Genomic DNA, 22191 nt, shown 5'->3' on the forward strand with positions numbered 1-22191 from the left:
GAAGCTAGTATTCCTGGGAACTGTCACCACCTAGCAAAGCAGCATCTGGTCAGGGAATGAAGAGGAAGAGAAGGAGGAGGCCAGCAGGCCCTGGACAGTATTTTGTTCATGTGTGTATGTATGCCTGGGTCCAGGACTAGTCAATATCCATGCATCTGTGTTTGAGCATGTTCATGTGCATTTGTGTGGCAGGGCTGAGGCCCCTGGATCTTTACCTTGTACATGGTGGCTTATTGGTACAGCCAGGACTAGGCAGAAGAGACAGAGAGTAGGAAGAGTTTGACCCTTGAGAACTGAGGGTCAAGGACTTTGATCATATGTTTTCTACTAAGAGGTCCAGTGGTCAGTACATATAGTACCCAGAGAGCCAGCCAGGACCAGACCAGTTCATGGCAGAGAAGGCCTGAGCTAGCTATGTTCATACCTGAGTGCACACTAGCATCCCATCACTGCCTGTGCATGGGACGGGATAACTGGTATACTTTGAGATGCCCTCAAGACAGAATAGCCATGAGGGCTTTCTGAACATGAGACAGTAAAGTGAGATGTAGGAGGCGAAGCCATGAGGGCTGCGAGATGAGCCTGTGGGCTGGCTCTGTTATCCTGACTCCTCCCTGCTCCCATCCTCAGTTTCTTACCTAAGAAATGAGGCCATGGGAAGGGAGATGGGAAATAGGTCCTCAGAACAGATGTAGACCCTGGCATTAGGAAGGTTGCCTGGACTCCTGATGTTGACCTATGACTTCCTAGCATATGGACTTGAGAAGGCGTGTCTGGGTCAGCTAGGGGTGAGCTCAGAGGAGTGGGAGGTATAGAGCTACATTTCCTGAAACCAGGCTCAGACTGGGTGTGGAGATGGCTCTGCCCTGGCTGTCAGCTCTTGAGTAACAGCCAGGAGTTCTGGGGAAGAGGTTGCATAGGACTGATGAGGTGCTAGGTACCCATGTGTGTTTACACTGGGAGCCTTGTGGGGAGTGACAATGGCTTCTCTAGCTGTGGTCTCAAGATGACCTTGGCCATGGCCAGGACACAAACAGGAACAGAATGAGTGGCTTTGGAGAAGGAGGTGTTGCTGATGATCACAGGAGGAACCCAGTGGGTGTGCTCCAAGCGGCTCACTTCCCTCTGGGAATGGAGGGAGGATTCTCCAACAGGCAAGGAGGTTAAGAGGAAATGAGTATCTGCTTGCAGTAGGGTAGTTCCCCAAACAGTCAGCCAGAGCTGGGACCAGGGAGGCCCCAAATGGGCTTCTGAATTTTATTTCCTGGTGCAGTGGTTAAGATATCTTTGTTACAGTCATTCTGTCTTTGCCAAACTCTGAAGAGTTGGTTTGAGACTTGGTGAACTGACCCAAAGCAGAGATATGAGAGGAAGGGATGTTGGGCCAACTGTGAATGAGGTCAGCCTTGTTTTTCATGTCCCTAGCTTCTGGCTGGGCATATGTGAGGCAGGAAACCTGCCAGGAGTTTGGTGGAGGGCATCACTAGACTGTAGTGAGATCAAGATTCAAACCCTGTTGCTGGGGCCAGCACAGAAAATATACAGTTTGGAGAGGCGGGGCTGGACAGAAAAAAAGAGACCTGAGCTCTCTGGAGACTGGTGGAGGTCAAATGCAGAAGAGTGGCTTCCCCATATTGGCCCTCACTGGCATCTAAGGGGTCATGCTCACTGGGGGTTACCCAGCTTGAGAACTCTTTCATATGGCACCACTTTAACCCTTAAGCCTGAGCTGCCAGGCCTGGCCCTGGGCTCTTGCCCCAGTACATTTTCAAAGGCAGAGAGGGAGGTAATAGAATGAATGAGAAGGCCTACGTGTTTTTAAACAGATTTCTGAGACTGACACATTTAATCTGCACCTCAATCTTGTAAAATTGATGACGTCTGCATCTCATTTTCCTGATGAAGAGACAGAAGTTCATAAAAAATAAATAAATTCATTATTAAAACACTAATTGGGGCTGGGAGTGTAGCTTGCCTAGCATACACAAAGCCCTAGGTTCGATTCTCTGTCTAAACACTGTGTGTGGAAACAGTGGAACTTAGAAGGTAAAAGCAGGATGATTTGAAGTTCAAGGTTACCCTTATTACATTACATTGAGTTCCAGGGCAGCCTGGCTACATGAAAACCTGCCTTTCTCCCCCAAAAGAAGAAAAAAAATCAAACAGCGGCAAAATTATAATTGGTAAACTATAAATCCTGGGAAGAAAATCAAAATACTGCTTAGTGAGTCCACAAATAGCTTGTTCATATATTTAGCCCAAGTTCCCCAGCAGCCATGCCAAAACAGGGTCGATTTTGAGATGTATTCTGTGTTTATGTCCCTAAGAAAAGGGAACTTTTTCTGCGTGGTTGTATAAGTTATTCTTGTGGACCTGGGAAGTTTTGAGGGTAAAAGCAGCTGAGAAGGACCGTTGAAGGTCCAGGAGGGCTGCCAGGACAGCAGGTCAGTCATTCGAGCCATTCAGGGACAACTGCCAAGCTGGTCTAGACTATTCGGCTCTAGGGATCACGCAGGCCCCGCCCAGCCTCGTCGTACCCTTCTCCAGGCGACTGTGAGGTCACACTTCTCAGGTAGTAGAAGCTACACAAGCTTTGAGCCCGGCCTGCAGCTCCCTGGGCGGGACCATGAGTGGGGCCTATGCAAATGAGAACAATCTGGTTGAGTGCGGTAAACTTCACATCCGGGGCCGGGCCTGCATAATCCGGTTGTCGAACGCAGTTGGTATTGAACATGCGCGTTATTAGCTCTGGCCTGAAGGACTGGGCGTGCCTAGTTCAAAAGAGGCCTTAGGAAAATTGGGCATGCGTAGTCGCAGGCCAGTGCCTCTTTAGTTTGGGTGGAGCCTATTAGCACTGGGGCGGGCCTGCGAGAAGATTGACAAGAGTTGGAGCCGCTAGAGGGGGGGCGGGTCCGGAGGGGCGGGACCTCGGGTGGCCCGAGGTGGCCCGGTTGCTGGGTGAGAAGCAGCGCAGTCCGATTCATCCCAGCCCGGGGATGGCGTCCCCACGGGAACTGACCCAGAATCCCCTGAAGAAGATCTGGATGCCGTATAGCAATGGGAGGCCCGCTCTGCATGCCAGCCAGCGTGGTGGTAAGACGGGGTCCGCAAAGAGAGGAGAAGGGAGGTGAACCCGGATGGGTGGGTAGACGGCCTAGACGAGGGTCTCGAGTGGAAAGGCAGTAGACTAGTAGAGAAGAAGGCACAGGTGAGGCTATTGTAACTGATGGGCGGAGTCGGAGACAGGTGAAAGACTGGGAACAGGTGAGCGGGAGTGACCGTGGTGCTGTGACAGTGGCCGGCAGAAGTGTGGTGGAGCAGGAGTGGGAACAGATGTGAGGGGACATCTCAGTCTGTTGGAGACTGGGTCTGGCCACCGTTACCTTGGGAAGGGACTGACCCAAGCTGTTTCCAGTGCCTTCGTACAGGAGAGGACTTCATTCGTGGTCGTGGCTCTTTCTTCTCTCCTGGCCACAGAGTGGGCAAGCCGCTATTTCGGCTGGAAACTGAGTTGTGTAGCTCCAGACAAGGCAGTTGGCTTCTCTGAGCTGAGAACTTTTGAAAGCCTAGCCATGGGTTAGTATTTCTCAGGTGCCCCTTGGTTTTAAAACCAACGTTTTAGAGGAATTTCAGGGGAGTACAGTTGTCAGGACTGAGTCAGTAGGAAAGCACACCATATGGACCTGTCTCTGTGGCCCTGAGTGTGAAGCACCCACTTGAGCTCACGGGTAAATAACTGCATAGGAGGGTCCAACATCAAGGAGCTAAGCTGAAATTCGTGGCTTGCCAAGTGACTTACCTCTTCTGGGATCCTGGGTGTTTTCATCTACTTCCTTGGTTCTTCTGTTTGTCCTTGAATGAGTCTGTAACTTTTTATTGACAGGAAAAAGAAAAAAAATGTTTTATAAGTAACTCAAATATTGTAATGAATTTGCAGCTTGGCAAAGACCTCAGAGAACATCTCGTACAACTGGTGGAGCAGATATGGAGACGAGGCTGCTGTGTGATGTGCCGGGGTCTCTGTGCATTCCTGAAGGCTGCTGTGTGTGTGTGTGTGTGTGTGTGTGTGTGTGTGTGTGTGTGTGATAAGGGAGGGGAGGGTCCTCTAGGCTTCTGTTGCCAAGGCCAGCCTGAGGCCATGACTTTGACCATTACCATAATGAGAGGGGGTGGGGGTGGGGAAGGCGTGTGTATACACAACAGGACTTGGGTCCTGCTAGGAAGGCCATAGTTCATAAGCAGACTGTGTTTCTGTGGGTGGTGGCTCTCACCACAGTATGGGTGCTGGTAGAGCTGTAGCTGTCCAGAGACATCCTGAGTCCTCAGGGGCTGTGGATTTAGCCTGGCAAGCTTCCAAAAGGAAAGATTAAGGCAGAAGCTCCTTGCCAGTCTCTATTAGGACAGTGGTCCAGACAAGGGTGTGGGTGCCTCTGTTACAGAAGGAAGGAGTGAGGACCTGGACTTTGGGGACAGTAATGCTCAAGCCACATCCTGGACCAGCTGTGTGGTCTTGGATAAGGAGCTAACCCTTAGACCCCAACCTAGGATGAGACCATTATCATTTTTGCCTCTAACAAGTGGAAAAGTGGAAGCAAGCCGGGCGTGGTGGTGCAAACCTTTGATCCCAGCATTCAGGAGGCAGAGGCAATAGGATCTCTTTGACTTTGTGGCAGCCAGGTCGACAGAGTGAGTTCCAGGGTAGTCAGGGCTTTCTAGAATGAACCTATCTCAAAAAACAAACAAACAAACAAACAAACCAGAACAAAAAAAGAGGAAAGAAAGAAAAGCAGAAGCAGATCTCATCACGACCAGTCTCTTTTTTGCCTACATCAGAGTGGGGGACTGAGGTGTCAGCTTGAGCCCGCCCCTCGTGTCTGCTCCCAAGGACAGGCCTGTACATCCTTCTCTAAGTGTAGGACTGAATCTTGGCTCTTGTGCCACATGACTGAGGCACATGTCTTTAGTCCCAGGGAGGCAGAGGCAGGTGGATCTCTGAGTTCAAGGCCAGCCTGACAGTGAGTTCCTTGACAACCATGGCTACACAGAGAAAGCCTGTCTCAAAAAAAAAAAAAAAAAAGCCACAAACAAGTGTCCCTCTTGTGTAAGTGGAGGTGCTGGTCAGTGTTAGAGTGTTGGAGTAGTCTGCGTTGTAGACTTACACTTTTCTGGACAGGAGGCTACGTGACTGAAGATGAAGCTTGCAGATGTGTGTCCTAGCCAGGGGTCCCAGAGGTCACAGCACACCCAGTCAGCCCCTCTGAATGCACCTGTGCAGCGTTTTACCCCTTGCACTGTGACCTGGGGCCAGGTTGGAAGACTGCCAGGAAGTAAAGACCCTAGGGCAACGAAGGATAGCCTGACCACAGCACTTTCCAGGGAAGAAAGAAACCGCCTACTTCTAGTCTGGGCTGGTGGTGGGTTTTCTCTTCTCTCTAGTCCCCAGCTCCTCAGGGTATAGGGGCCAGTTGACAAAGCCACATTCTCCAGCCTAGAACACCATAAGCAGTTGATAAAATTTGATACATTTATAAAATCCAGAGCCATGCCAGTGTATCTGGAAGCTCTTAGTCTTACCATCAGAATCCTAGCTTAGACCTTTAGGAGCTCTGAGGGTATGGGACAGGGCATGAGGGACCCCAGTACCATGGCGGGTAGGACATTGTTTTTGAAAATGTAGTAAACTGGGCTAGTGTTGACCTTGTGGATGGTCCTCTTTTGTCTGTCTTGTCTTTCTTTCTTTCTTTTAAAGTTTCCTATATTTACTTATTTTATGTGTTTGAGTATTTGCTTTCATGTATATCTGTGCACTCTGTATGTCCGATGTCTATAGAAATCAGAAGAGGGCACCAGATACTCTGGAACTGGAGTTATGGACCCTTGTGCTCCTCTGGGTGGGTGCTGGGAATCAAACCCTGGTCCTCTGTAAGAGCCAGTGCTTTGTTGTTGAAAGAGAGGGTTTCCTGTGTGGCCCTGACTGGCCTGGAATTCACTCTGTAGACCACCAGCCTATCCTCAAACTCAGAGACCCACCTGCCTCTGCCCCCAGAGTGCTGGGATTAAAGAGACATGTCCTCAACACCAGGGTAAGAACAATCGCTTTTAACTGCTGAGCTATCTCTGCAGCCCCAGACTTGTTTCCCAGTGGCTTCTTTTAGTGACAAAATGGCACAAGGTGTGTGTGACAGGACTTGTTGGGAGTCAACTTCTGTCCCTGAGTGGGACTGTCTTGTGATATTGCTTAATTTTGAGAGTTCTTTCTACCTCAGTCTAGCCAAGATGGAGGGAGCAGGTATAACCAATTCAGTGGGCTACCTGGAATCCACTCCAGGAACTGTGGCTGTGCCTTTGGTGGAAGTGCCTGGAAATAGGTAGGCAAGCATGCAATCTCCATTGCAACACATGTCTCAGGCCTCTGGGCTCCGAGGGCTCTGCAGCCTTTAGTAAATTTATGGAAAAAGGAAGCAGAGAAGGCTGAGTTGACAGGTCTTCTGACTTCCTTCTCTCTGTGTGTGGTGTTATATGCGTTCTGTGTCCTGGATACTAGATGTTGGAGTGTTTGTGGGCCCAAGGCTTGGGTCTGGCTGCATACCACACCTTTTCCCACAGCTCTCAAGTTCTGCAGTGTGCTCCCCCCTGGTTCTGCCCTGTGTATAATTTCTTCCCTCAAGGGACTATCTCCACATCTTGCTGTGGTAGGCAGGGCTGTCATGAATGTTCTTGAACTTTGGTTTGCTTTGATTCTTTGCTGGAAAGCTTATCTGAAGGAGCAGAGGTGATCACCAATTTATTGCCTTGGTTTGTGCCCAGATCCAATCTGCTGCCCTGACTGCCCACCTTGTAGGTTGAGGAACAGGGGCACTGTCACCAGAGACTGTGGGAGGAGGCCCAGGTCTGCTCTAGGAAAATAGATGTTGTGCTGTCCAGTTTTTATGTCAACTTGACACAAGCTATAGTCATCTGAGAAGAGGGAACCTCAATTGAGAAGATGCTTCTGGAAACTCAGGCTGCGGGCAAGCCTGTAGGGCATTTTGTTAATTAGTGATTGATGGGGGAGGCTCAGCCCACTGTGGGCGGGGCCATCCCTGGGCTGGTGGTCCTGAGTGCTCTAAGAAAGCAGGCTGAGTGAGCTATGAGGAGCAAGCCAGTGAACAGCACCCTCTATGGCCTCTGCATCAGCTCTTGCCTCCAGGTTCCTGCTATGTTTGAGTTCCTGTGCTGACTTCCTTCAATGATGAACAGTGATATGGCAGTGTCAGCCAGATAAACTCTTTCCTCCCAAGTTGCTTTTAGTCATGGTGTTTCATCACAGCAACAGAAACTCTAAGACAGGTGCGAAGAGTGGGTACAGTGCTTCAGTCTTGAAATCCTGAGTACTGCCCCTGAGGGAGCAATGGTGTCTCTCTCTCTCTCTCTCTCTCTCTCTCTCTCTCTTCTCTCTCTCTCTCTTTCTCTCTCTCTCTCTCTCTCTCTCTCTCTCTCTCTCTCTCTCTCTCTCTGTGTGTGTGTGTGTGTGTGTGTGTGTGTGTAGGGGTTCAAAGGTAGGGGCAGGCAGATGGATTGCCCCTGATAAATGGCTGACATACTCTCTTTAAATTGCTTCAGCCCTCCTGGTCAGCCTGGGCAGGAATTGTGCAAATAACAGACTCCAGAAGTCTACTGGGCCTGAGGAGGCAGGACCTTGCTTAATGCTAACCTTAGCCAATACTGAGGTTATTCTGCAAGTGTCATGGCTCTTGCTTCAGCCCAGGTCTCCTCCTTCCCACCTCCCCCTGGGGTTCTGTGTTTGGGTCACACCCAGGAATAGTGCTGCCCACATCCCAAGACCTAAGTGTAGTTGAGGCTGAAGTACACTTGTGTCCATAGTTCAGGATGCTGCTGGGGGCCAGGCACGGGGCACAGCTAGCTGCTCAGCCGTGCTCCAGCTTTTCCTTGGGGAAAGCTCTAAATCATGCTGATGAGGGCGAGACTCAGAGTTGCCAGAATCAAAATAGGGTCAGAAGCTTGCCTGATTACTGACACCAGGTAGGGCTGTCCCCAGGTCTGTGTTCTAGAGAGTCAGCTAGGGGGTTCCTTACAGTCTGGCAAAGGAGGGTAACCGAGTGGGCGGAGGAGAGGCAGGGACAGCACACCACATCTGCTTAGCAGTCTGTCCCCTCTGGGTTTTTTGTTTGTTTGTTTGTTTGGTTGGTTTGGTTTATTTTTGTTGTTGTTGTTTTGAGACAGAGTTTCTTGGTGTAACAGCTCTGGCCATCCTGGAAGTTGCTCTGTAGACCAGGTTTGCCTCAAACTCAGAAAGATCTTCCTGCTTCTGTCTCCCGAATGTTGTGATTAAAGGAATGAGCCACCACCGCCCGGCCATCCCCTCTGGTTCTCCTGGCCTGGTCCTATGGGTGATGGTAAAAAGGCTCCTGTGACTAGGGTGGGGTCACATTTGGTCACATTGGAAACTGGGCTGAGTCACGAGCACTCCTGCTGCTTGGGCCTCAGCCCTGAGCAGCTAAAGCTCAGGGATGCTTCGGACAGTCTTTCCCTGCTGCAGCCTTGGCAGCTTCTGGTCGATTGCTACCCCGACTGGGTAGCATGCTAAATGGGCATGAGCAGACTATTAAGAGGATTGTCGTTGTTGGGCCTCTGCCTCAGTCCCATGTGACCCTCACCTTGGTGTACTTCTTGTCTCCCCGCTCACAGTTGCTGAGCATCTGTGCTGGGCCAGGGTCACAGGTGGCTCAGGAACTACAGGGACACTGTGGTTAAAGTCGTCCCCTGCGGGAGATGCAAACCAGAGCTACCCCTCCTCCCAAGGTCCCAATGACACACGGAGGCACAGCTCCACGAGTTCGGTCTGAAAAGCCAGTGAGTTAACTGGACCTCTTTACAGAGCGTAGGTGAGGGATTCTTACATGGGTGTGGTGCTTACATACAGCAGGTCGTAGGAAGCAGCCGGATACTCAGGTGAGGGTCTCCCAACGCTACTCACCCCTCCATGAAGGGTATAGACAACAAGCCTAGCCAGGATAATGCTTTTGCAGAGGGCTTAGTTGGTGGCTGCTGGGCTTGGTGGACAGTCATAAATAACTGCTACTCCAAGGAATCAGTCAGAGATGGCAGTCATTAGTGAGGTGACCAAATAGGGGGTGAAAATGCCCCAGGTTCACATGGAGGTTGCTCATGGGAAAGGACGTGTTGAGGGAGACCTTTAAAGCAAAGCTTTGAAGAGCAAAAAGATTCACCATCAGGAGACCATGGTGGAGCTGGCACACTATCAAATGGAGGTGGATGGAGATCAGGGTATGGATTCCTACGTGAGAGGGGCAGGCTTTGGCTCCGTCCTTTGGGCAGTGGACAGCTCCCTAACAGTGTCTAACTGCTGGCTTGTGCCTTATATACATACCGCTGTGTGCTTTGTGATAGAGCGGCTGCTGAGGTTCCAGAGCCCATACAGTCTCGGGAACAGAACAAATGTCAGCCTAAGACCAACTCTGGGGGTTCTTAAGAGAGCTGTCTGATGCCAGGACGCCAAGGAAGTACAGCTGGTACCAATCCTGTGCCCTGAGGTGATCCAGAAGCCTGCGGCAGTGTGCCTGAACTAGCTGCTCTCCTTGTCTCTGTGACAAAATACCCTAAGGAAGGAAATGTTTTTTCTGGCTCACAGTTCAAGGGGATAAACCATCATGGCAAGGAAGTTGTGTGGCAGAAGCTTGAGGTGGCTGGTGACATGGCAGCCACAGTGAGGACCAGAGAGATGAATGGATGCTGTTGCTCATGTTTCTTCGTCTGTCTGTTTGCTTTCAGTCCAGGACCCCTGCCCACATGATGGTGCTATCCACATTTAAGACAGGTCTTCCTACCTCCGCTAACCTAATAGAAACTCCCTCATAGACAAGCCCAGACATTTGTTTCCATGGTGACTGTAAATCCCACCAAGGTGACAATCCACATTAACCATCACAGTGCTGCTTGCCTTCCAGTCTGCATGACTAACTGCCCGACACTCATCATCATGGTGGGCCTGCCAGCCAGGGGCAAGACCTACATTTCTAAGAAGCTGACCCGGTACCTCAACTGGATTGGCGTCCCTACTCGGGGTGAGGCTCCAAGGGGATCATGGGGGGACTATTGAGGGAGGGGAAGAGAGAAGCCTGGGTGGTAAGGTCTCAGGGAAGAGTTCTGGGCAGGGATTGGTAGGGTTGCTGACCTGTGAAAGCTGAGTCTCTCTTCTCCCCAGAATTCAACGTTGGTCAGTATCGCCGGGACATGGTCAAGACATACAAATCTTTTGAGTTTTTCCTCCCAAACAATGAAGAGGGCCTGAAAATCAGGAAGTAAGTGTGGTGAGGGGGGGGGGGCCGCGGGGGGACATTGCTGTAGAGAAGGCTTGCTAAGCTACAACCCATTTGCTAAGAAGCAGCCTCTCTCTCAAATTCTGAATGCTTAAACTTCTCCTGAGCTGCAGTAACACTCAGTGCAGTGACTGACAGGGCTGCCATGATGCCATGTGACAGGGCCTGGAACCACAAAGATCAGCCTGCTGCCATCTCTGGAGTACTAGGATTAAAATGTGTGCCCCCATGGCCAGCTCTAGGTCTGGCTTTAACCTCTCAGGTTGTAGAAAGGTTGGCTTATAATGGGTTTAGGGTGTCGCCTCCTGATGGCTGTCTCTTCCCTTCCCCAGTGTTAATGACCTTTGGTAAGGACATTCTGTGGGAAGGAAGGATGGAGCTTCAGGGAGACGACAGACGTACCCAGGTCATGTCAGGGACCATCGCATGGCATGGAGGCCCTGCCTGTCTACTCCAGGCTACCCTAGAAGATGCAGGCACAGGATAGGTACTCTTACAAGTACTGGAGTATGTTTGCCCTGTGCTTGGCATGTTCTTGGCATGTACCAGCTAGGCCTTGGTTTTAGTTTAACATGGTTTAGATGCTGTGGAATAAGTAGTTGACACTCATGAGACAGAAATTTGCATGTGATCTCTGTCCCCCTCTCAATTCAGACGTAACTTTTTGAGGAGTGATGACATGCCCTTCTTGGAAGGTACTGGTGGGATGCTCGTGAAGCCCTGTCCTGCCAGGCATGGCTTTGCACACCTTTGATCCCATTACTTGGGAGACAGATGCAGACAGATCTCTCTGAGTTCAGGGACACCCTGTTCTGTATAGTGAGTTCCAGGTAGCCAGGGCTACATAGTGAGACCTGTCTCTAAATAACAACAGAAATAAATCTTGTTCTATCTTCATGTCTGCTGCTGTGGTAAGACACTAGAGACAGAAACACCCAAGAGAAAGCTTAGGGGAGAAAGGTGTGTTTGGTTTACCGTTCCAGATTACAGTCCACTGAGAGAGGTCAAGGCAGGACTCCAGGACAGCTGGCCACATCTACAGCTCAAAACAGAGAGGTGATAAGTCTGCGCATGCCTGCCTGCCCAGCCTTGTTTTTCACTCTTTTTTTGTTTTGCTTTTTTTTTTGTTGTTGTTGTTGTTTTTTTGTTTTTTTTTTTTGAGACAGGGTTTCTCTGTGTAGCCCTGGCTGTCCTGGAACTCACTCTGTAGACCAGGCTGACCTCAAACTCAGAAATCCACCTGCCTCTGCCTCCCAAGTGCTGGGATTAAAGGCATGTGCCACCACCGCCCGGCTCTGTTTTACACTCTTAAATACTGTTCAGGGACCATGTCACCACAGGGTATCACCCACATCTTCAAGGGGGGTTTTCCCACTTCAGTTAACCTAATTTTTTTTTTTTTTTAAATCGAGGGCTGGAGAGATGGCTCAGTGGTTAAGAACACTGCTCTACCACAGGACCCAGGTTCAATTCCCAGCACCCACGTGGCAGCTCCTAACTGCCTGTAACTCCAGTTCCAGGGGACCTGACATCCTCACACAGACAAAATGCAGACAAAAAACACCAGTGCATATAAAAATAAATAAATCTTAAAAAAAAGGTCTGTCCTGGAGACTTTCTCCAGGTGATTCTAAGACTGCACCAACTTGACAGTTACTAACCACCACAGGCCCCTGTCAGCTAAGGGGCCGCAGACTTGCCTCTGCCATCTTAGTAGGACAGTAGTAGTGACTTCCTCAAATCAAGCCCAGCCTCTGGACTTGGAGCTGCCACCAGGGTACTAGGCTACCTATTCTCTCTATGGCCACCAGGGGAAGAAGGCAAGAGAGTCAGGTTCAAGGTTGGCATAGTTTAAGGCCAGCTTGGGCAGCCTGAGACCATGTCTGAAAAGACCAAAACCCAATCAATTAAACAAACAAAACAACAACAAAAACTTCCCAGTCATCCACTCACTCAGATATCTATCTCATGGCTAGTAAGTCAAAGGACATCTCAGGTGCAAAATCTAAAGCATTGCCAAGGTGCAGGCCCCATTTGCTCAGTGGTGGTGTCTTCCCAGATGTGGAGTCTGAGCTTAGGCAGGGATAGCATTGTTTGGGGGCCATTCAGTCTGAACTGGAGGACTGGCATGTGTGAATGTAGAGTTTGTGGTGTTGGCATCCCCAGCCTGCCAGCTGTTTCCTCTGGGGAATAATTGAAATGGAGAAACCCAGACAGAGAGGTGGGAGGAGCTATCCCAAGATCACCTGCTGGGATGGACATCCTGTTGTTTTTGTTCTACACCTAAAGCCAGAATCTAGCCACTGGGCCACATGGCCAGTTTCCAGGGACCACCCTGATTTTTCCTCTAAGTAATTGGAAAAAGAAAAGGACCAGAAGTAGTTTTTATTTTGTTCTCTTTTTGTTTTGTTATTGTTTGCAGTACTGGGGGATTGAACCCTGACCTTGTTGATGATAGATTGGCTGCACCCCCAGCCCAGGCAGAAGGAATTTTTGTTTTGTTTTGAGATGGATATCACAATGGAGCTCAGGCTGGCCTTGAACTTGCTACATAGCTGTGAATGACTTTGAACATCTGATTCTCTTGTCTCCACCTTCCAAGCACTGAGATTACAGACATTTGCCACTGTGTGTGGTGGGACCAGAAGTCTTAAAAATGGGAAGCCTGAGAAGAAAGGGCTACTTTCCTAGCTACACACCCATTGCTGAGGTCTCAAAAGCTATTTAACGTACAAGACCACTCAAGACAAAGGTGTAAACAAGTATGTGCTGGTTCTTCTATGCAGCTATGCAGGCACATGCACACACATCCCATCATCTTATATGCAGCTATACAGGCACATGCACACGTATTCCACGAGGCACATTTCTATTGCGTTTTCATACCGTACATGAGCTCTCTGTGTATACCATGGACACATAACCTCACGTGAATACTTAACATGCACATATCTACATACACACAAGTCTACATACCATGTGTGCACATGGGTGTGTTCATATACATACACAACCCCTGCACACAAATAGCCACACTGTCTCTGAGAGTGGGCTCACTTTTGAGTGTGTGTTATTGAGTCGTACACATGTGCTCAGCCTTTGCTTACATCTGCATACCAAGCACACTTGGACCCTAAGAATACCTTCAGGTTTGTCAGTTTCCCAGGACTCATGGCTAAGGTGCATTGCTGCAAACTGACAGAAAGGAAAAGCACATGGAACCAGCATGTGAGCGGTCTCCTTGGAGTCCCACAGGATATCCTCAGTTCCTCCAGCAAGAGTCCAGGAGCCCTCACACACACCGCCAGACTCACAAGGCCATACATGGGCACAGTACGTCCGTACAGACCTGCCCACGCACGGACACGCAAGCGCAAGTGTAACTGTACACTCACACAGGAGTGTGCACACAGGCCCCCAAGATGTTCTCCTGGTGTTTCCTCTGAAGCCCTGGGATTCCTCCTCCCTCACAGCAGATCCATAATCAGCACAGCTCACAGAGATTAGCCCAGAACACGCTGATCTGCAGGCAGGTAGTAAAGTGAGCCGGCAATGCTAGTTTCTAGACTCAGAATTCAGACTTTTTGGCAAAGGGAAACTTTCTTTAAAAACTTTTCTTTTACTCTTTATTTAACATGGGTGAGTGTTGTGACCTCAGGTAGGTCTGTGCACCACATGCATGCCTGGTGTCCTCTGAGGTCAGCAGCTCCAGAAGAGGGTGCTGGATTCCCTGAACTGGAGTTATAATGGGTTTGAGTTGCCATGTGGGTGCTGGAATAGAACCTGGATCCTCTGAAAAAACAGCCAATGCTCTTAACCACTGAGCCATCATGCTAGCTCCTTAAAAACATTCTTTTAGAGATTAAATTTTTCTTTCATTTTATTTTTTTTGTGTCAGTTTCTGCATGTGTGTATCTGTATGCCACGCCCTCAGAAACCAGAAGAGGGCGCCAGAATCCACAGAATTGGTTGTTGGTGCTGGGATTTGAACTTGGTTCTCTGGAACAGTAGCCAGTGTTCTAAACCACTGAGCCATTTCTCTAGCCCCCTAAAGATTTCCTTTAATGCCTGCCTGTCTGTCTGTCTGTCTGTCTGTCTGTCTGTCTGTCTGTGTCTGTTTATTTTGGTTTTTCAAGACAGGATTTCTCTGTGTAACAGCCATGACTTTGTAGACCAATTAGCAGAGATCCCAAGTGCAGGGATTAAAGGCATGTGCCACCATACCCTGGCTTTCTTTTAATTTTTAAATATGTGTGTGTGTGTGTACATGTCACATACATACAAGTACCACAGAAACCAGAAGAGGCATGGTATCCTCTGGCCTTAGAGTTGCTTACTTTTGCATGTCTGATGGGTGCTGGGAGCTGAACTCATGTCCTCTAAGAACTCAACAATTTCCGTGAACCATTGAGCCCTCTCTGCAACTCCCAGAGGGAAGCTCTTTGCAGCTTTAATTGAAAACCCTGCAGAGCACAGAGGATCACTAGGAGGCACGAGGACACAGCTACCTAGTGGACCTGGCTCCACAGTGACGTCCATGGAGTATAGTCCTTTGACATTGACACACAGGGTGGGGTGGGTGGGGTTACATGCACTTCCTGAGATCACAGATGGGAGATCTAGCACTATTCTCTGTCAGTAAGTAAGGAGCAGGTGGCAGGGCTTGCCTGGAGTGGGCGATGCCCTGGGTTCCCTCTCTAGCATTGCTTGTTTTAAAAAGGGAGGATGTCATAGACAGAAAGTAAAAGTATAGCCCTTGGAAGGCAGAGGCAGGTGGAGCTCTGTGAGTTCAAGGCTAGCCTGGTCTGTGAAGCGAGCTCTAGGCCATGCAGTGCTGTGTAGTGAAACCTGCTTCAAGCAAAACAAAGTAAAGGTAGCTTTATTTCTCCAGACCTTTAGGAGAAGTGGATGAAGTGGGAAAGGCCTGTATGAGTGGCGGTCATTTTATAGCAAGTGAGGCATCTGAGTGTATTGTTTGTTGTACATGATCATCCAGGGTCAGAGCTGAATGGACACATTGCTGTGCTAGAGTTAGAGAGGCTGGCACCCTGCTCCATCAGGGGGTGGCTTGTGGAGTTCTCTCTTCCAGGACATATGCAGTCATTGTGTCCTTCCTGACTGCCCTCGGCCCGGCACATAGAATATCTGATTGGAACGCATTTATCCTGGGGTTGGAGAAATGGTTCCAAGGTTAAGAATACTGTCTGTTCTTGCAGAGAACCTGGGTTCAAGTCCCAGCACCCACATAGTGGTTCACAGCCACCTGTAACTCCAGTTCTGGGGGATCCAACACCCTCTTTTGACCTCTGAGGGTACCAGGCACACACACATGGTGTACATCATGAAGGCAAAACACTCATATACATAAAATAAAATAAATAAGCCAAACATCAATTAATTAATTCCTGAAAAGCACTTATCTTGGTAATCATAGGCCACACATGACATTTAGGAGTCATGAACATGGCAGAGTGACAGCTGGTCCCGATAAGACATAAAGGAAAGCAGTGTTCAGAAAACCTGATAGTCTCACATCAGATGAGAGCCACAAGCTGACGGGTGAAAAGGGAGGCGACCTGAGGGCTGTCCACTCCCCTGTACGTGGTAGGGTTAAAGGCCTGATGCTAGGCTCACTCTGTGTTTTCTCTCCTGAAGGCAGTGTGCCTTGGCAGCCCTCAGTGATGTCCGGAAGTTCCTCAGTGAGGAGGGGGGACATGTGGCGGTAAGTGTGACACCTTAGTAACAGCCAAGAGTGAGACATAGGATTCCCCCGCCTACCACTATCCATCATTTGCTCATCAGGCACCCGGAAGGGAAGCAGGATGGGATGGGTGTGCCCCTGCATGCCTGAGGGTGCCCGGCCAAGGAGAAGCATGAAGAAGGAAGTGTCTGGGCCTGCCGTTTTCCCCTGCGCTTGTAGCTACATTTAACTCTGCAGTCCTTCCTTCTAGAAGTCAGCACTGGCAGTAGTATACCTCAGTCTTCCACACACATAACTTCTGGTTTAGGAGCCCTGCCCATATTGCTTACCATCCCAGAAAGCAGCTGAGGCCAGGCGAGGGAATTCTACCAGAATGATGACCCCTGCAGTCAGATGAAGTGTGGGACCAGGGAGAGCTGGGGTATCTGTGAGGAAAGGCTCTCCCGGCCCTGTGCATCGAGTCCCTACCACTTTCCCCTTGGAACTCTCTGACCCTGGCTCCAGCCTGTACCCATTGCCTGTGGCACAGCCATCACTGTGTGGATGGCCTTCTCCTCTGTCCTGGGGAAAGCCCCTGTCCTGTAACACAGGCCCCTTCTCTTTGCTTTGCTGACCTGTTTGTTTTACTGAAGTGACTCCCACAGATACATTTCTTCAGTTAAGTGGCTGGAGGTGTAGCTCAGAGTGCTGCCTAGCAGGCATGGAATCTGGGATTTGCCCTCCAGCACGGAATAAACTGAGCATGGTTTTGCATGCCTGTAGTTTCTACTACAGAGATAGACAGGAGAACCGGAGCATCCGTGGCTGTATAAGGAGCTGTCGGCCAGCCTGGGATGCCTGAGAGCCATGTCTAAACAGCAGAAAGGTGCTTGGGAAATACTTAGGGTGGGGCCTTTCCTACCAGAAATGTCCTGTTGCTTGTTTGATTTTTTAGTTGGTTGTTTGGTTGATTAAAAACCAGAAACAACAACAGCAAAAAAAAAACAAAAAACAAAAAACAAAAACAGGGTTTTTCTATGTAGCCGTGGCTGTCCTGGAACTCACTACAGAGACTAGACTGGCTTGTAACTCAGAGAGATCTGCCTGCCTGTGCCTCCAAAGTGCTGGAATTAAAGGGGTATGCCCTCATGCCTGGCTTATATTTTATAGACCAGGCTGATCTGCCTGCCTCTGCCTCCCAATTGCTGGGATAAAAGTTGTGTACCACCACCACCAGGCAACATTTCTCTCTTCTGTGCATGTGTGTGCGAGTGTGCCACAGCACAGGTCCAGGGGTCAGAGAGTGTGGGACTGCGTAAGGGTATCCTGGATCATGGTGGAACAGGTGCCTAGAACCCCGAGACTCTGTAGATTCTAGGTGGGATTCTACATGAGAACCGGCAGGAGTTCGGTGCCCCCCAGAACCCAGGATCCTGAAAAAGCAGTCACGGTCTCTATAGAATTACATAAGCCAGGCTATAGGCCTCAGGCTCTAGGGATTTACATACTAATGAAGGCCAGAGGGCAGAGCAAATTAAACATGCCTCCCCCCCAGATCCTCCCCCAATTCTCCCCCTTTCTCCCTCCCTATATGACTCGGGACTGCCTTTTAAAGGCCGCCACAGTTGTGGCCCTGGAGGGGCTTCCACTGCTGTGGCGGGTCCCACATGGGGGGGGGCGGACTCTATAGTTCCATCGGCCTGGAGGCCTTGGCGATGGCAGGCCCCAGTAACACGAGGAAGTCCTTGGTTCCAAAAAGGTTTATTGTCATGGCAGGTAATAGATGGATCTAGGCGTACCCCCAAAAACTCAGGGCAGTCCCAGCAACTTACAGGAGTTGGTATTCCTTCTAACATGTTGATTGTTTGGTTGGTTAGCTGTTGAGTCTTCTGGCTTGGCTATTCTCTCTCTGTGTGTCTCTCTTTCTCTGTCTCTCTCTAAATGTAATGAGAAATATATAGAAAAGAGTTGTTGTTGTGGGGGTAGCACATACTTGTAATCTCAGCACTTGAGAAACATAGGCAGGGGGATTGCTGCAAGTTTGAGGCCAGTCTAGTCTACATATTAAGTTCAAAACCAGCCTGGACTGTATAGTGAGATCCTGTCTCAGCCCCTCACAAAAGAGGTTTAGCTCACAGTTTGAGGCTAAAGGTTCCAGATTGGGCACCTCCCCAACCCTAAGCCTTTGTTAAGGATCTAAACAGCATCACGGCAGAGCCACTGAGGGATAGGAAACACAGAGCTGGGCAGGCCAGACTTGCATCTCTTTTGGGAGAACTTGAACATGAACCTCAGGAGAACAACCACATCCAAATCACAGCACCAGGATTAGCTGGTTTTGCTAGATTTCTCTGGTCATGCACATGAATTGAATGGCTGCTGTGTGCAGAGCTCTGCTGGGCGCATTCCTCTGTGTGAGTCTGCGGGGAGACAGGCCTGACTTGGCCTGGGCAGCAGGTATCCTGGCAAGAAGCCCAGTCCCCAGAGAATGCCTGGGCTGCAGCCCTGGGCGGACTTTACTTCCCTAGGGCCAGAGTCCTGAACTCACCCCAGTTTGGTCCTAGGTTTTTGATGCAACCAATACCACCCGAGAACGGAGAGTGATGATCCTTAACTTTGGAGAACAGAACGGCTACAAGGTGAGCTCTTCTGGGCACCCCTTCTTAGCTGAGTTGTTGCATATCTAGAGATCTTCTGGGCACCCCTTCTTAGCTGAGTTGTTATATATCTGGATGCTCTGAGACTCCCTTAGCAGCCTCCTGGTGTTCGTGAGCATTGGGCATTGGGTGGCTGAGTGACGTGAGAGGGAGGTGTAGTCCTCTCCTCCTGGAACTTGCTTTATAGGGCTGTAGTGGGAGAGCCCAGGATACAGTGACACCTCCTTTAGCTACAAGATGCCCAAGCTAGGTCAGCATGGCCGTGGGTGGACAGGGAGACCTGGGAGGAAACGCAGATCCCTAACCATGTCTGTGGTCCTGTCCCTGCCCTCCCTGCTTCCGTCCTTGGTGTAGACCTTCTTTGTGGAGTCTATCTGTGTGGATCCTGAGGTCATTGCTGCTAACATTGTGGTGAGCGGTACATCTGATTTCCTTGGGGACAGTAATGAGACAGGTGCCCTGTGACAGTGAGATCCCTTTCCCGGTTTGGGCTGATACTTGGGCTGACCTTCAGTGATCTCAAATTTTGTGGGAATGGGGTGGGGAGGTAGGTGAGCCTGGATTCCTGGGGACCAGTTGTGCAGAGGGCTGTGTACCTCACGGGCCTTCATTCCAGCTCCTTTCCATTCTTGTTCTCCCTTCCCCTCCCCCCCAGTCCCTGGACAGCACAGAGGGGCCTCAGCCAGGGTGGGCTGGGTTTCTATGTAAGACTCAGGTTTGTTTCCCACTCGTAGTCTGTACTCCTTGTTGATCTAGAATGGCCATGTAGGTTTGAAAGATAATTCAAGGGAAAGAGCCCTAGGCTTTCCCTGAGCCACAGGGTGAAAGGCTAACCCAGACTAGAGAGCTTCAGGAAGGTTCCGGTGGGAGCAGTCTCCAGCTAGGCTCCAGCCTCAGGCCCCCAGCCCTGGCCTGGCCTCTGGCCCCACCTCTTTTACCCCCCCCCCCCCCCCCCCCCCCGCCTATCTGTGCTCTTGCTTTTTTGCTCTGCCTGGACTCTATCCCTGATGGCTTCTTGCTTTGTGTCTGGCTCTTGACAGCAAGTGAAGCTGGGCAGCCCTGACTACGTCAACCGGGACAGCGACGAGGCCACTGAAGACTTCATGAGGCGCATTGAGTGCTATGAAAACTCCTATGAGTCGCTGGATGAAGACCTGGACAGGTGGGTAAGAGAGCCCATGGCCTGCAGAGGCCGTGAGCAGGTGGGGGAATCCACTTGGCCACCTCAGTGTGGCTCCTGTGGTGGTCACCTAAGGGTGGAAGCACTCCAGAAGGCCAGTGTGGTCTGACCTCTTTTGTTTCTTTCCTTGGGGCAGAAGTTGTTGGCCAAAGGTGACTTACAGAGTACCTCTTACCTCCTCCTGTGGAGCTCTCTGGGCAGGACTTTGTCCTGTCCCACCATAAAATCAAACCTAATTTCTATGCAGGAGGCCTTTCTAAAAGGCGTTTGCAAACACTTCGCACACTTCTCTCATTGCGCACTTGCGGAAGTGGACGGCAGTGGGAGCTAGCCAGAGCTTGTATGAGCAGCAGTCAGTGGCCAGTGCGTGTCAGGTCCATCTGCCTCCCTCTGGGACAGAACAGCAAGCAGGAGTGGCCAGTGACCTTCAGCTCTAAAGTGGGTGCCCAGCTGAGGGTCTTGCGCCTGGGATTGGCAATGGCTCCAGCCAACAGACCAGTTAATGAATGGTTTATGTAGGGTTTGGAACCCTGCTGCCGTTACTGACTGTGCCATTGTGCTGCAAAAGAAACTGTAAATAAATGGCCATGGGTGTGTTCTACTAAAACTTTATAGAAAACAGCCTGTGGGCGACATCTGAGTTGGTGGTGGTAATGTGCCTCTTGGCCTAAGTATAACCAGCAGCAGTGAAGTAAGTAGCAGTGAGGCCATGGTGAAGTCTTAGTCACTATAAATCATAATTATAGAAAGACGTGGGAGCGTAGGTCACACAGCATTAAGTGAAAGGCTGGAATATAAATATGTGTTTGGGTGTTTATAATTATATAAGAATATATAATGCATATGAACCAAGGAGCACAAGCAGCTGCTAGAGGGACGGCTTCCAGGTACTCATAGAATAGTGGTGCCTGTGCTGACCACGGGCTGACACATCTCTTCCCTCTGCTGGGCTCTGCAGCCAGACTGGAGCTGAGTGGCACTTAGGCCTCTCCCTGTGTGGCTTTGTTATTCCCCCTGGTCTCCCCAGCATCGCCTCTTGTCATTCTGCAGGGCTACTGCACTAGTGGGGTTCATCCTGAACTGTCCCGGTTAGACCTGTCAGCAAACCTTGCTCCTGGTTTTATTGGTAGTGTAAAGGTAACAAGCATACAGACAGGGAGAACTCACATGAGAATATCCGGGGAGCTCTCAGCTGTTTCACTGCCTGTTCCTGGCACTGCCAAGTCACAGCCCGTTCCCAGCACTGCTAAGTCACCCCTCCCCACCGCTGCCGACAGAAGTGTGCTCTAAGCAGAAGCATCTTCCAGGTACAAAGTGGAGAGAGTGGCCAGCACAGTCCTCCTGTGTTTCTTGGCCACTGGATGTCTGATGAGGGTGGCAGCTCCTTGGCACATAGATGGCCCTGACTGTGTGGCTGGAGGAGAGGGTCTCTGGGGGAAGGGAAGCTGCCCAGGAACTTTGGGAGATACAGTGTTTGCCAGCTACTATCAGGTGGGCAGCCGTAAGAACAGCTGTCTCTGGTTCAGCTTACCAAGCACAGAGGGAGGAAAGAAGGGGTCTGGGAACACACATGCAGCAGTAAAATCATGACATGACGTCACTGACCACTGCTCTAGTTGTCCCCTTTAGCATGTCGAGTGTTGACCCCCCCATCACAGTGCGTGTATGTGTGTCACTGTGGTGTGTCACAGCTGCCTCATCCCGTCACTTGCACACCAGCTGACGGTCCTGTGTATTGTGATCTCAGATCCAGTGGGCAGAGTTGCGGGCTTTACAGCTGGTTCCTGTGGCTGCCGGTGTGCTTCCAAGGGCCTGGCCACCCTCACAGGCTCTCTCTACCTTCTCTCTGGCAAGGGATCTGTCCTACATCAAGATCATGGACGTGGGGCAGAGCTATGTGGTGAACCGTGTCGCTGACCACATCCAGAGCCGGATTGTTTATTACCTCATGAACATCCATGTGACACCCCGCTCCATCTACCTCTGCCGGCATGGGGAGAGTGAGCTCAACCTCAAGGGCCGGATTGGTGGGGATCCTGGACTGTCTCCCCGGGGCCGGGAGGTCAGTGTGTGTGTGTGTGTGTGATATTCGTGCACAAATGTGCGTGCATCTGTGCATTGGCACCTTCGGGTGGCGGGATGGATATGGGGCCTTCTATAACCAATGCACAGTTGAGGTGGACAGTTGTTATCCAGTGTGAAATGTAGGGAAGGGGATGAGGCATTGAGCAAATGCACATGAGCGGTTTCCTGGCAGGATCACCCTTCCCTTAGAGGATCACCCTTCCCTTAGAGGATCACACTTCCCTTAGAGGATCACACTTCCCTTAGAGG

The 22191-nt window shown here is 50.3% G+C and overlaps 1 protein-coding gene across 1 annotated transcript in view; it reads left to right on the forward strand.

Annotated features, from left to right (window-relative positions):
* The first annotated feature begins 2888 nt into the window (after positions 1-2888).
* Pfkfb4 (6-phosphofructo-2-kinase/fructose-2,6-biphosphatase 4) overlaps positions 2889-22191 on the forward strand; it is a 40481-nt gene continuing 21178 nt past the window's right edge. Inside the window, exons 1-8 of the mRNA XM_028756610.1 lie at positions 2889-3093; positions 9969-10085; positions 10226-10322; positions 15996-16062; positions 18585-18659; positions 19032-19088; positions 19718-19839; positions 21712-21919. Of these exons, the coding sequence (XP_028612443.1) occupies positions 2997-3093; positions 9969-10085; positions 10226-10322; positions 15996-16062; positions 18585-18659; positions 19032-19088; positions 19718-19839; positions 21712-21919 (840 nt within the window). The 5' untranslated portion in view covers positions 2889-2996. The remainder of the gene's footprint in view (positions 3094-9968; positions 10086-10225; positions 10323-15995; positions 16063-18584; positions 18660-19031; positions 19089-19717; positions 19840-21711; positions 21920-22191) is intronic.

This window comes from Grammomys surdaster, unplaced genomic scaffold (genome assembly GCF_004785775.1).
Source record: "Grammomys surdaster isolate TR1022 unplaced genomic scaffold, NIH_TR_1.0 126131, whole genome shotgun sequence".
In the NCBI taxonomy this organism is placed as follows: domain Eukaryota; kingdom Metazoa; phylum Chordata; class Mammalia; order Rodentia; family Muridae; genus Grammomys; species Grammomys surdaster.